Here is a 16,021-nt window from a genome sequence, read left to right as displayed (position 1 = left end):
ATGAGCACAAAATTTTTTTGAAGAAGCCTGCAAAAATTTGTAAGTAAAATTTAACAAGAAAATACCAGTGAACTCGACATTTGGATAACTGGAATGATAACCGAAGCCAAAAAAATATTTGTCGTCATCATTCGTCATCACACGTCAGGCTCTAGTCTCTCGCGTGTTCATTTTAATTTTTTTTAATCATTTGTCCCTTGGTAATGGTAGAGTTCGGCGTAAAAATAACGAAATTTTTGGAAGGAAAATGTTCACGAAAAGTGAATCAAAGTGATACATCGAAAAGCAGAGTGAGGTGAACTTAGTCGATCTGCTCTTACGCTGCGGTTTCCCTTTAAAACATATCAAAGTCTTTAAGGATATTCAATTATTGATATCGAGATGACAACCATTTAGTATTTCAAGCACTATCAAAATCGATGAAAGATACAATCGCTCTGTAAAAAGTAAAAAATGCGAGTTATCGACTCAATATTTTTTATGAAACTGGATATTCAAGTTTCTTTTTTCTTCGGAAAAGCAGATCTTTAAATCCACTGAAATGACAAAAAAGACAAACACTGACAAAAAAGACAAACACTGATACCGTTTGAAAATTTACATCGTGTGTTGTTTGTCGTGATGTTGTTTATATGTTTATGCTTTTGCAATTTGTATTCAAGTTTTTATTGATGTTAGGCACTCAGGGGAATGAAACTGACGTACAATCCGCGTGAATATTCGACTTTGAAGGACTGGAACTGACGCACATAACGCGCAAGGGACTAGGACTTTGGCTTCAATTTTATATCTATAAAGTGTATTGTCGTTATCATTCCAGATATATATATATATATATGGAGTTCACTGTAAAATACGCATGTATAGTCAATCATTTATTTTCATCTTTTTTTACGACATAGCTACCTGTTTATTTGAAGATTTCTTGGTGACTGAACTGCTTCTAAATGTTGATTTAAAGACTAAAAACAAAACCAATTCATATTTAAAAAGTGCTTTTCACTGACAAAATATAGATTAGCAAATTGTCTTTAAGCTAACTCACTTGGCTTTACTTCCTTTAGCGAAAAATTTTCATCTTTTCCAGGTAACCATTCTTCATCACTGCTACTGTCTTCATCAATTTTTCTCTTCTTTATTCGTTGCTTTGGAAGATATGCAGACCTGTCCACTTCAATGCCTTTATAAACGCAAAAATATACCAACATAAACACATTGGGCTTCACGAATGAAGGCTAAAATGCACTTGCCCAAATTCTCGAGGAAATCAAGGTTTTGTTTGATTTTAGCAAATCTTTGGAGTTCGTAGTAACTGAGCTCTTCTTTTTCTGTCTTCGGCATTCTTTACCAAACCAATGCATAACAACAACAAACGATTTTTAAACGTAGGAAATGCATTTTCCCCAACTGTACATAAAATCGATACTCAAATTGAAATAAATACCTGTCAGAATTAGCAAACAATCCAGACACACTTGTGGATACAATCTTATTAGATAAGATAACGTTTTTTAATTTCTTTAACTTTTATAAGCTTTAAAACTGGAAGTGAATACGTTTAAAATAACTTAACAATGCTCTGACAACAAGACGACAAGAAAAAATATTTCAAGTTTTCCCTGGAAAATGACGCATGCGTAGTAGGCTTCGTGAAGTCATCGCAAAATTCCGTACTATGATCGGAATCTCTTTAAATTTAAATGGCTGTCTTTCCTTCCACTGTGATATTTCATTATTTACACGGTGAATCATCTGCGATTGCTGATGAAACATCTTCCTAATGAAGACTGTGTGATGACAAATAATTACTCGAAGTATCGCGTGCAGGAGAGTGATCTCGTATAGCCAGTTTGACGACCCTTTTTAGAATTGGAGTTTCTCTTATTTCAAGAAAACATATTTAAATAACAAATATATTTCCAGTTAATACAACATATGTTAGTAATCATAAAGCAAAGTTTATGTATTAGGAATAAAATTGCTAGTTAATGACATTGTTTATTCATTTATTCATTATTTTATCAAACAAAAATTTGCATTTACAACACAAAGGTGACTCATGCTTTACGAGCAATTTTCTCAGTTTTAATTCGTCTGAATCGTTTCTAATGGAAGTGCGACTTTCGTGAGATAGTAAGAAAAAGCAATCTTGATTTTTTGCTGATTTGCCAAACTTATAATGGAAAAAGAAAAAGAACAGCTGACTCCGTCAACCCAAATTTTGACGCCAATAAACAATAAACAAAGCGAGCTCAGCCATGATAAGAGTGAAATAAAAAACATTTCGTCGACTCAGCAGAAGCGAATTGGCAACAATTCTAGCCTTCATTTTGGAGCGTCCAGCCCGAATAATCGCAGAAGAAGCAAACGGTTTGAAGATGCATTGCTGAAGTGGCAGGAATATGGGAACGACATTATCGAAAGAAAACCACCAAACTTTTTACAGGTTAATAACAAGCCGAAAAAAGGTGCTTGGATTTATGGAGGTGAAAAACATGATGAAAGGATGGAGTTTGAAGATTATGATGAGGAGTCGATGGAGGAGAGAAGTGTAGGGGATTATGCGAAGCATTTAAAATATCTTAGTGGACGCTTTCGAAGCAATTTTAGAGATTTTCATGAAATGAATGAAAGAGCAGATAAAATTCAAGAAACTTTGAAACAGTTGAAAGATAAAATCATGGAAAACCCGTAAAGTTGCGATTTAAAAAACAATATTATAAATATGTATCTATTTTCCATAAGTTTACGTTTACATTAAAAAATGGTTGCCATGGCAACAAAACCACGGTTTAAATACGGTCATGCGCATGACATGTTCCTTCGTCAAAGTTGATGACGTCATCTTAATATTTTAAACTTATTGAGTAAGCTTATTTAAGACGATAAATTTTGAGATTTTCATTCCTGACAAGATGCACAAAGAGTAAAAAATCTCCCTTCATTTGATCGTTTTGAAAAATAATTTAAAGGAAACCATCTATTAAAAATGTTACATTTAAGCTTAGTGTGATCAATTTCTTTAGAGACGATATTCTACGCGACAAGAATAAATTCACTTGAAATTTTCCACCATCAATGGTAAAGGAAAGATTTATCAAACAACGTTGTATAAAGAAGCGAGAAGTTTGTCTTCAATTTCTAAGTTATTGTTTTTCATTTTGATGGGAGAGCATTTCAATACAATGCAAAGAAGGAATTTATGATTGGTTAAACAAGAGAATCGTAAGTCCGGAGTTTTTCCACTACCATATAAGGTAACCGTCTACATTTGCCTTATTTGTTCATAAGCATAATTAGGAAATTCTGTGTATGCATGCATGGTTGCTTCGACATTGCATGACAGTCATAAGTTCTCACTGGAAAGACTTCGTTATGAATAAATTAACATACTTGAAACTCAATGTAGTATATTGCAAAACATAGATATATTGATCAAGAAACATTTATTTTGATTTTTGTCTGCATCAAGCACGTAATTTTCGGTTTCCGCAGCTCAAAAAGTAAGCTTCCATCCTTCCATTGCAAACCAGCTTCGCTTTGTGTGTTTCAATGCTACTTGATATTGGTATAGCTTCCGTATGTTTTATGATAATAAAAAGGACAGTAAAAGCATGAAAAATTTTCCTATTATTTTAACACCGGTTGCGTGTGGTATCGATGGTACTTGTACTCTCGTGTTTCGAAATCCGTTAGTACTTACGGCTTGCGTGGGAACAAAAAAAGAATAAAGGGAACCGGATAAAAGTGGATGTTGACTGATAAAAGAAAAAAGCAGAAAAGAATATAAAAGGTCGTCGAGTATACTTATGGCTAAATTGAAGATTTACACATATTTAGTTTTTGTCGTGCAAAAGAAACTTTACACGCTTCTCTCATACGTTGTACGCCATGAAAAAGTTTATACTCTTACATAACTTCCATTGAGAAAGCTATATACCATTTATATTTTCCAATTAAAATGTTGACCTGAAGTTATATTGCACAGAAAGAAATAATTATTATTTTCTGTGTTTGTATTCATTATGATATCACAAGCTGTTATATTAACGAAGATGAACTAGCGTCTTTGGCGTCCTTTGACAAAGCGATGCATCCAAGCTACAAATCATGATCACCTTTATCGCCTTACAGAGCACGAACAAAAATTTTGTTGAGTAATACTATAGATTGTACATTGAAGTGTGATTAATTATAACTAATCCGGAAAGTCCTATTCATGAAAAGTGTAATACATAAAGAGTTTCAATGGTGCTATTTACTTTACAACGACACTTTCATCAGACGTTTAAAAGTTAAAAATTACTAAGACGTAAAAGATAGGTTATAATATACTGGTCACTCTCACAGATGTAACTACCAGCTAACAAAATACATAAACCACTTCGTACTCAAAGCAGGGATTCGAGTATTTTAAAGTGTTTCTCACCATCGGGCACAACATACTTTTTTACCACCGATAACAGAGAATTCTAACACACACTGAATTGACATATTTTTAATTGTTACGCTAATTGTGAGAAAGAGAAGTAAACGGGCGAATATTTGAAGAGGAACAAAGAGTGGGTAATTGGAATACGGCGATCTAAATGGCCATTACTCTCTAAGGATACAACATTAAAAATCCAACTGAGATAAACTATTCAGTTGCCTTATTCTTTTCATTTTTTTAACAAATATTTATGAAGTAAAGATTATTCTTTATTTTCGGTTGTTCAAGGTCTTTTGCTTGGTCTTTGTGTGACCATCACCTGACTCTTTGTCCGATAATTGCTGTCTCATCTAAATACTCTAAACATTTGCGTTTTCAACATACGTACACATTCATAACTTTCAATATTTAACATATTTTCCCAGCAACCATCCTTCTTTCTCACGGATGAAAGTACCTATCTATGTCCGGTATAGTAAGAACTCGTTAGTTTTTGGTGTTCAATTGGCTTTATCCCATATTGCATGGGTTTTGATAAAAATTATAAATCTTTTGCAAACAGAAACATGAATTATGAGCTCAATACAGAGTCCCATTGGATCATTTTATACGTTAGAGAAAAGCGGTTGCAATGTTAACATTAACCACCTCTTTCAAAGTACCAATGTACATCATGCAAATGTGATATTTTCTTTTCGATGATAGAAAGAGAAGGTTATACAGGAGTTTGGCCAACTCAAGAGTCGTTTGTTGGATATTTAGATTATTAACTGTTTACAAGGACAATATGATCATTCTCAGCGTCGGAATTTTAAAAGTCTAGACGATAACTACGCCTCACTAAGCCATTTTGACAAAAATGGACAAAAATTTCATCATCACATGAGAGAATGAGTATTTTCACTGTGAGATTCAACATGAAGTAAACGACTGATCTTCGGCAGCATGCACTTCTTTTATCATCGTTTCCTTTTTCAGTTTCATCTCAAAAGAATAAAAACTACACATAGCATCTTATTCTCCATAAACCAACAACTTCCATCCTTTCTGTGACTTTTTCTTATGTTTTGTTATACAGACAATCAAAAATTACGTTAACAAATAATCACTCAAAGCTGGACGGTCACAATACCATAAAACACGCTATGTAAAGATTACTTTTATACCTATAAAAATATTGGAATTTTGTGATTATATATTGTGAAAGGCAAAACGTGAGCGCTATATCCTTACATAAACACACCAACACACAGCACAAAGCTTAATAATCTAAGCGAAACATAAAATATTTTAGAAAAAGCATTAAATGATGCAAGGTTTATCTTTAAACGACGATAAAATTGCATGTGCCATTTGAATTAAGAGCAAGCTTATTGATATTTCAACTTCGCACTTTAAAATGAAACCAGAAGTTACAGTCAATATACTTTACTCATGCAATAATTTACACTTGAAATAATGTCTTAAAACTTAATGGTGAAGTTTAAGCTACAAAACCATTGCAGACATCGTCCAAGCTACTTAATGTATTGCAAAACTCAGAAACAAAGTAGAAGCAATATAAGTTGATGAGAATCCAGACGTGAATTCGGCACATCAAAGTTCAATGAAAGAATTACAACAATTTAAATGCTAGTCCATAGTCCACACTACAGAAAAGGCAAACATCTCCTAAAACAGAAGAAGCACTCACAACTTTACGATCTACAAACAGTTGAATATATCGTTGGTTCGTCACATATGGACGCGAAAATCTTGCAAAGATACTATTACACAAATTGCTAATCAAACTGGAATTAAAACTGTACATTTAAAATTAACTATTGCACTAATTTTTTGTTTACTATAGAATTAATGGAAAATTCGTTGTACTATTTTACGTGAAGACAAAATCTCATGTTGCATAATTTCATTGCAAACTAGCAATAGCAAACATGCATATTGCAGTTAGCTATATTGGCATAAATCCCAACCACAACACAGACAAACCTCTGATAATTTTTGTTATAACTCCAAGTTTACACATTATATTGACTTTTTGGCAGGCGCTACAAAGCGTTAGCTCTTGAAGGTCTACATTTAAATCATCAATATAAAATTAAACATGATAATGCTCAGCAGGGAAGCGAACTAGTGCATAGATAAGTTGATGTGAAAAAATCTACACACAGCAATAATATCATACAACATGAAAAGCACAAGTTTTGGTCGCGTCGAGAAGTACGTATACACATTTAAGGATGACAATACCAAACTTATAGAAATGCTGCAAAGGAAAGCACTTGAAGAGATAAGAAGTTTCTTAACAAGTCGGCAAATATAAAAAGTACCAAATATTGGCTGATAAATTAGAGTATAGTAAGTATTGCAAAATTTTTTTCACTGTTCAATTTTCTATCTTAACGGTTGTTATGCAAGCCTCTTGACAAAAATAGCTAATTGTCTTTCATTCAATTGTCCCTCCTCTAATTATTCAGCGACTAATTATTCCAGCATCCGAGCGATCTAAACTTTATAACGCGCAGTGCACGGAGGAAAATCTTTGAAAAAAAATCATTTATTTACCAAGATAAATTAAATGATTTCTTCATTATTGTTTAGAGTTTTGAAAAACCTTTCAAAAGTAGATGAAAAAGTCAATTAGCTTGTTCCCATGACACGCTGTCGTTTACAGCTGTCCTTTTAACGTTTTTAAAAATCTCCAGCGACTTTATGTGAACGCTAAAAGATAAATCCTGAATAAATACCACAAAAATTTACGTTTGATGAAACAATTTTCAAAAAAAGTAAAATTTTACAATAAGCCATCTTGTCGAGGCTCCGCGTTTCCTCCACTTAAAATCGATCCATTCATATTCTAATGTGTCAAAGAAATAGACATGTGTTTTTAATGCAGTCTAAAAACATCAATTTGTTTAAGTTGAAAAAGAAAAAATTTTATACTGTACCAAAATGAAACCTTTTGATCAAGTTTATCCTTCCTGTATAGATAAAAACGAGTAATTTCGAATAATTCTGTGTAATTTTCATTCGACGAAAGCCTCAAAAGCATTATCGTATATAAGAACAAGGACAACCTGGCGCTATCTGATCGTTACAAGAACGATTTATGCATAATTTTTAGACAATCTTCTTTTAGGAAAGACAGCTTTTCTATAAATCATCACTGTCAAAATAAGAAAAATTAAAAAATCCAATGAGAGCTAAGTGAATGCTGATGGGCATTGCGCTTAACATCACAATGAAAAAAACCATCGTCCACCCATTTTCTCCCGTTAATGCAACCTACATTATTGTTAAAAGTCCGAAATCCTCACGAATAATTAGCCGTACTGTTTCACACAAGCAAATTAGGTGTTAAACGCCATAATGACCTCTCGTTGAAGGTAATTGGGGCTGGCCATCGAGCCATTGAAGGCAGGAAACTGTGGCAATAAGAATGACAAGAACATGTCATATTGACTTGTTGCTATTTTAATTATGTCACATCCTTCGTATGCTAATAAGCATTGTACTGATGAATACATTTAAATCTTGAGTTCCGTGTTAACAGGTCAGTCGAAGATATCTTCTCATCGATAGAGGGCGAAGTCGTTTCATTGGACTTCGCAAGCAATGGATTCACTAGATTTACCTATGTCGTCTCCATCATTCATGGAACCTTTCGTTGGCATTCCTTATAAAGCATCGTACGTCAGCGATGTGAGTTTCAAGTCACACAACGGTGGAACGGATTCTTCAATGACAAATTTACAACCTTCATGCTTGGATCAAAACAACTTTGTTCAAAGCAGCAGTCAGGTAATAGATGACTTTCCTTCCCATAGCACTTCATATGGATCAACTGGAAATCTCTATACACATGCTCCGGCTATCGACCACCGACTGTTTTCACCACAATCACATAACATGCATCACGCTTTAACAGATTCATCAAGCGCGCTATACTCAAGTCGCGATTCAACAAGACACGAAAGCGAAAAGACGGACCTTTCACCATCTAGTTTGGATCCTAATGTAGCTTTCCCAAGCCACCAGATTTCTACTCCTAGCTTTTCGAGGCCAAGGTATCCTGGAGATCAAAATGATGCATTTTCTTATCCTGACCATCCTCCCTATGCTACTAATCCATTCGTTTATTTTCAACCTACGACGCCCAGGATGAAGCAGTCCAACTATCAGACCTCGTACAATCCGCTTTATCCCCCAACAAATCGTCAATACCCAAACGTTATTTGCGACCCACATGATTATCACTATCCCGTTGGAGACGTATTTCCTAATTCACCGTCAACTAAACGATTTGGCGCTGTTGGTCATCAACAATCCGATACTAAACCTCGCCAGTGTTTGACATCAGGCGAAGCAGTTGATGTTGAAGGCGTTGACGATTCTTGTCGCTGTAAAAACACTGTAGAAGGGACGAAAACATCGGTCAGAAGGTTTCGTAAGTGGTACAAAGACAAATTCGCGAAGAACTTAGACATGAACCGTGTCGATAGAACAATGGCAATTTCGTTACTCAAAGACTTTTTCCTAGAGATTCGTGACACCCGACCCGGTAAAGAAGGCAACGAATACGAGCCTGTGACTTTAACAACTTACAGAAACGGTTTACGCCGATATTTCCTAGAGAGAAAAGTTCCACCCGCTCCTGATAATTTTGACTTGGCTGATAAAGAATTTGATATCGTTAACTATCATCTAATCACGAAACGGAACGAACTGAAAAGAAACGGTAAAGGCAACCATCCTAACGTTGTTGAAAGCATTACGGAAGATCAGTTAGAGAAGATGTGGGCTTCTGGTGCAATAGGTACACATAGTCCTAGAGCTCTACTGAGACTCCAATGGTGGCTAAATACAATACATCATGGTATAAGAGGAAGAATGGCGCATCATGATCTAAACATCGAGGATTTCCAAATCTCGCGTTCCATGGAAGGAAAACTTTGCATTGAACATGTGAAGAATACGGCAAAACGAAAGCTTTCGGTTGAAAACGATAACGACTACACGCGAAATAAACGAAAATGCAAGGCAAGAATGATAGCAACTGACGGAAGCGAGCGAGATCCCGTCAGAGCATTTGAGGTATATTTGAAACACCGACCGCCTGGAATATCGTCTTTTACCTCACACCAAAACACAAACCAAAAGGAGACATTTGGTTCAACAAAGTTCCCATGGGTAAGAACAGTATTGGGCGAATCATGAGAGAAATTAAGGCGGTTGCTGGTATAAACTAGTCAAATACACTGACTTTTAATGTATAAGACAAAGAAAATCTTTAGTGTAAAAAAATCTTTATATTACATGATTAGTTAACACAGATAATCTTCTATCAAAGAAACTTATTGAAACATTCCTTGTATACATGTATGTTATTTCTACATGGGATATACTATATTTTTAAAACTATTTCAGTTCAAGAAAGAGTTTTGATCGATTTTCATTAATCCTGACAGCAATGGACGAATTATAATAAAATATATTTGCAATCATGTTATTCATCCTAATTTCATAGCTAATGAAACGTGCAGCCGTTAATGGGACAAATGTCTTTTGAAACATAACATGAACGGCTGGTTCCATACGCCTTAAGAGGTCAGGAAATTATGCGTCAGAAAATTCTTTAAAGAAATTTCGCTTTCGACAGACAGACCGAAAGTTAAAGATCTAAAGCACGATGCAATAGCAACAATTTAGAAAACGGACTAAGCATTTGTTTACAATGTAAATAACTTTATGCATGGCTGTTTCGGTTTTAGAAATCTTTAAAAACAACTATCGTCTGCTATCATTTTCATATTTTCCCACAAAGAGTGAACAACACAAAGACTTAGAAATTTCTTTATAAGGGCCTCCCTAAGATTTTGATACGTAGTAGAACAAACTACATTGTACATATATACAAAAATACAACGAAGCATAAAATAAGAATTGTAATTTGACTATTGTTGCATTATATATTGACAAAAAAGCTTAGTGGTTATAATTGTAAATTAAACAAAGAAAAGGCCTAAACTAGCTCTTAGCAAATTCCATAAACAATGCCATTCAGAAGTCTCATTTCTATAAACGTACGTAGAAAATTGGTATGTCAGGAATTGAAAGTTCAACCAACGTATGTAAGAATTGCGCTCTTCCTGGAGAACAAGAGTTTTTCTAAGCGTTGAATATGGCAACCTTTCCGACAGTCGAACATTAACGCTTGTCATCACGCGTTACAGAGCGTTCTGCTCTACTTCAACATAAAGATTCAAAAGTAGACGAACGCGTCGTTACAATAACGATAAACTGGCCCGTATGAATAAGTATTAAAACGCAAATACAGGCGTCGACGACGAGAGTACGAGAAATGACTATAAATTATTCAAACAAGACAGCTCAAAGTTTAATTCAAATATTTTAAGAAAAATACACATGATACAGAGTATTTCTTCTGGAATTGCACAATCTCAGTGTCATGTCTTTTGCGAGGAACATCAATTTGATAAAAAAATCTTCGCATACAAGCTTTATTCCCAAACACATTAACACTTATATGCTTTCTGCACTATGATAAACGCCACAGAGCGTCTAGAACTTTTTGAATAATTTATATTTTAGAGTTTAATGTTGAATTTTATACTGAGGCGTGATTGGTATTAAAAATTGTATCATATAGTACGTCGCGCTTGTGATCATGTACAACGACATGTTCGAAATTGCTAGAAATACTCATAAGTAAATGAAAGTGTTTTTTTTAAAAAAACATATATATATCAACTAAGACAAATTTTAAAGTAATACAACATGTGACGTCACATGAAGTTGAAACATTGATATTTTCATGTTGGCAGAAAGAGATTCATGTAAGGAGAATTTCTTCAATACGCTAGCGGTGAATATATCTTGTGGTTTTCCGAATATGTCGTTACAAATGTACCTAACGCCTGTTGAGATCGAATAAAGAAAGAAAATCAAGTATTACTGTGAAATCTGGTCAAACAAAAGGCGAAGTACATACGACAGACAGAATTCAACGTATACAGACACTCACAAAAACAGTGTTAATTGTAAAGTATAACATGTCTTATACGGCTGATACATTACACACAATATGCAAATCCTAAACAATAGTTTTTATCGACGATCACGCAAAGAGACCGTTAACCTGTCTAAAAGAATTATATCAAAAAACATAAGGCTGAATACCATATTAAAGTCATCTACAATTCGGACAGAAACAAAGGTTAATCAATGTTAAAGTAATTAAAAAAGTACTAAGTCAAAAACACCCATTGAATCATATTAAATTCTGACATAACAAGACTGGTTATTTTGTTTTAACAGCATAAAAGTGTCATCATTAACATCATAGAGGTAGAGAGGGCGGAGCAAAGGACATAAAAAGGAAACAGTCCATACAGGCGAATAATGGACAACCAACGTTTCCGATGAATCAACGCCAACAAAAGACTTGATCAAAACATTGTAGTGAACCGAAGCATCGTACTTCTTTGACTGGATAGAGTACACCAAATTAGGTAAGAAAAACTACCAGTAACCATGGTTAATACATTGACAAATTGATTTTCATAAGTACCCACGCGAAACATGGTTGAGAAGAAATCTTCTACTTAATAAATGTGGCAGATTAACTGAGCTCACACACAATGAAACAAAACAAACCTACTTAGAATAAAATAAAAAATATGAAATGACACACCTGGAATGGTTAGACGTGACCAAACTAGATTACCCCCACACATAGATAATTTTCAACCCACTGACAACCATAATTAATTAAATATAGATTGCAAAGCTTCATTATCATTAAGCGATTTGTCGAAGTAAACATAAAGCAATGCCAAAATGATATAGTCCTTTCCGTCATTTGCCATGGAATATTTATTACAACAAACTGTCATTCATCATTAAAGTTTGATTTATGTGAATATTCTGTTGAAAAAGACCCTTTCACAAAACAACATAAAGAAACTAAAGGACCGTTATTTATAAAGGAAACAATCTCGTGCGTAGCAAAATATAATATTTACTTTTTTATGACACGAAATGTATTAATATACACTATCAGAATTTGAAGATACGTTAATCGTAGAAACATAATTTGATATTCCTGCTCACGAGACAAACTTTGGGTCAGGTCACCATAAAAAGCCTACCACAATGTAAAATATTCTTTGTCTTTATATTTCAAACAGAGTATTGTCACAAGATAGGATAATTCTATCTTAATTTCACTTCCGCGTGAAGGAGAAAGTACATGACAGAGATTTATCTACGATTAATAGCAAATAAAGTGCATTATATATACATATTCGCAAATCAGGTCTAAAATTTTAAAAAAATAGGTGGCTGTATGAGTTAGGATTCAATTTTATTTATCTTTGATTTCAAAGATATATAAATCTATGCGTAAGATCTATTTTTACTGACCTAATTCTCTACCAAATGCGTTTTGGTATAAAAATGTCTTCACTTTGCCAAAGAGTACGTTGTTACACGAAGTATTTATCAACTATGTAACAATGCAAGCTAGACATTTAGTCTTTTAATTCAAAAGTATGAGTTTTTGTGTTTTTTATAATCAGTTATCATTGGGTCTTTGGTGCTTTAGAATGAAAAAATAAACTGGACGACATAAAGAGCCATGTTAATGTTTGTCGAAGCATCGTTGAGTTTTAAATATGTAATTTGTTGAAATTTAAGAAATGAAATTTATCCAAAGACCAACTTCGTCAATAGTTATAGCAGGACCAGGTGTATGTAGCTATTTAACATAATAAACATAAAATACATTTGTCGTAAAGCATGATTGTTCTTGCAAGCAATGAAAGTAGATGCAAAAAGCTTTTGTTTTCAACATAACAACTGTTATCCTTATGCTGATGAAGAAATAGTCAAGCGAACTTATATAAAATTTACATGTACCGTTCCAGTTTACGAAGGCTATATACACAGTAAAATACATCATACATCATTACATGCTGAAATCAAATGTGTACATCGTTTTAAAAGTATACTAACTTCAAATAGTCCCTCAAACTATACCAAACCAACGAAATTATCGAGAAAGCACGAGTATCTCCAATAAAACATATGTCTACAAAGAATTATTTAAGGTTTGCAAGCATAAATTCTGCCTACAGAGATTAAATAGTACTTTTTCGTACATCACAAAGATCATGTATCTTAACAATCTTACATGATAAAAAGCAAGCAAAACACTGTTGTGTGTCGACAACTTTATCATTCATCGTTTACAGACCGAAATTCAACGTCTAAACACAAAATAAGTAAGAAATACCGCTCATACATCCATACTCAACAATGAACACAAAATTGTTGATACAAAATGGAGCTGATTCAATCGTGTTTCTTTATATAAAAATACTAAAACATGACGCCATAGATTTTATACGCTTTTCAACTGAAATTATAATTCACCTTTGAATAATGGCGTATGAAGCATGAAGTGTTATTAAACTTTAGTGACAATCTTCATGCACAATCAAATCACTTACAAGACACGAAGATAGATATTGCAATAGTCAAAAACAAACGTATTGAAAAAAATTCGTACCATTTCATCAGAACTAAAAGGGGGCAGAAACATCCACAACGAACATATTAAGGCTTACAGTTCAAAAAGATCCAAATCAAATTGCTGATTCAAACTTTACATGCTTGTTATGATATAAGGCTCAAACAGAGTCGACCGAATAAAGTAAATCCATGAGATCATTGAGATGATCAACCTTGTTTTTATGATACACTAAAAACAACCTCACTTTAGCTAAAGTAATGTGTCTAGGAAAAAACAATTCTTCTCTCGCAGAAGAATGTCAAGTTTTAAGCAGTGAACCAAAATCCTTATATTTCTCTGCGTGGAGAAATCTGAACTTTTTTCAAAAAAAATCATGGATACAAAACATTCACAAGTAATTTTCAGACAACGACAGCAGACTGAGATCTTATTTGACTGTTCATGTGTAAAAGGATCAAAAGATATAGTCGACATTGTTATGACATTTCGCACATACACTTATCACATAATTTTGCCTTTAATTACGAGACTCCACAGAAACACGCCGCTTTCCTGTGCAGACAAATAACCACAGGGAGAAAAAGGTTAAAATTAGCAATCTTGAGAAATGGATAAGAAAATTACCTGAGGGGGTAAATGAAGATCTAGCCGCTGCTTCCAGTACATTATTTGACGATTTTTTAAAAGTATGTTATCTTATAGAAAAGGCGGGTGTAGTACTTCAAATGCACTTCAGCCATGATCTCTATCAACAGGAAAATAGTCAAAAATTTACATGACTTCAAGACATGCAGGTGAACACAATAATTTACTGTTCCGTGTGGTTCCGTAACTCTTTTTGCATTGAATTAACACACAGAATGAGAAAACCACACGGTACACAACACCCTCAACACCCGCGTTAATTCTAATCAACGTCAACTAATTTCTAAACCAAAAACGCCCTAATTTCAACCATCCTTCATTCTTTTAGACATCAAAAATAATCACACGCCCTCGTAAGGAAAGGCGTTGGAATAACACTCGAATAAAACGTGTTACTTAAGAGTACATGTTTTAACGACTCGACATTCTTGATAAAACTTCAGCATCAGTTTCCTAGGAAACAAATGTACATATACTTGGTATGCTTAAGTGAGAATTGTAACATATATGTAATTCAAAGAACTAACATAGGTCTTGAGGTATACTTAATGTACTAACTAAAATGAACGTTCTGGCTTCATCCAAAATTTTAATTCAACGATATTGGATTAAATATAAAACAATTTTGATTCGGAAAGTTAAGAGTGCTATACTTAACACAATGACGACAAAGGTATTGAAATGCTATTAACAGCTGAGAGGAAGAAAGTAGTCAAAATACTTTACACTGAGAACATCTTTAAATCGAAGTATCAAGCAACTTAGTTTTCTCACGACAAAGGAAGGGACGGGATAATGACAAGAGCTTTGACTGAGTCCTACTAAATTTTAAATTGTATTTTTAAGTTTGCTTTGAACTAGAGCAAAAAGTACACTTATTAATCAGATAAATATACATAATAGCTAAGTTCTTCACCAATTACATATTTATAGATTTCAGCATTATTTTATAATAATAATCCGTAACTCTTTATACACTTACACTTCGCCCATTCTATATTTGTAGCACTCCACAACTAAATACATCACTACACATAAACTAAAAATGGTTGCTAAATTTATACAGTAAATGCTGTAAAAGGGACATCAATAATGAAGAGTTGCGGTATTCAATATCCAACAATTAGCAACACTTAATCGAGAATAACATTCAAGTGAGAGAACAAAGTTATAGAGGATTTGATATTGATAACTTATTCATAAGGCACATTGACATGCTTTGTTCCAAGAATTGTAAACATATATCTTTACACATTAACGGAGCAATGCTTTATATGTTACTACAACGTATATCACACAGGGAATGGCATAAAAGAAAAGTATTTAGTCCTTACATCATACAGACCATACATTCATCTAACTAAAATTCAGTACGAAGGGAGTGGACG

The 16,021-nt window shown here is 33.7% G+C and overlaps 1 protein-coding gene and 1 long non-coding RNA gene across 2 annotated transcripts; one reads left to right on the top strand and one right to left on the bottom strand.

Annotated features, from left to right (window-relative positions):
- Window positions 1–7,974: 7,974 nt before the first annotated feature.
- LOC124438319 lies at window positions 7,975–9,936 on the top strand. The gene is given in 2 exon segments (XM_046988380.1): window positions 7,975–9,557; window positions 9,560–9,936. Coding segments are annotated over 2 exon segments (1,632 nt in total). The 5' UTR covers window positions 7,975–8,047; the 3' UTR covers window positions 9,682–9,936.
- A 1,551-nt stretch (window positions 9,937–11,487) lies between these two features.
- LOC124438320 lies at window positions 11,488–12,194 on the bottom strand. The gene is made up of 2 exons (XR_006946052.1): window positions 12,147–12,194; window positions 11,488–11,941 (listed from the first exon to the last, which is right to left on the bottom strand). It is a non-coding gene; the product is annotated as an uncharacterized LOC124438320 (long non-coding RNA).
- Between the last annotated feature and the right edge of the window lie 3,827 nt (window positions 12,195–16,021).

The sequence above is a fragment of the Xenia sp. Carnegie-2017 genome, unplaced genomic scaffold (assembly GCF_021976095.1).
Source record: "Xenia sp. Carnegie-2017 unplaced genomic scaffold, XeniaSp_v1 HiC_scaffold_19, whole genome shotgun sequence".
Taxonomy (NCBI): Eukaryota; Metazoa; Cnidaria; class Anthozoa; order Malacalcyonacea; family Xeniidae; genus Xenia; species Xenia sp. Carnegie-2017.
The sequence above is the reverse complement of the archived record's forward strand: the minus strand, read 5'-3'. Positions and strand labels throughout refer to the sequence as shown.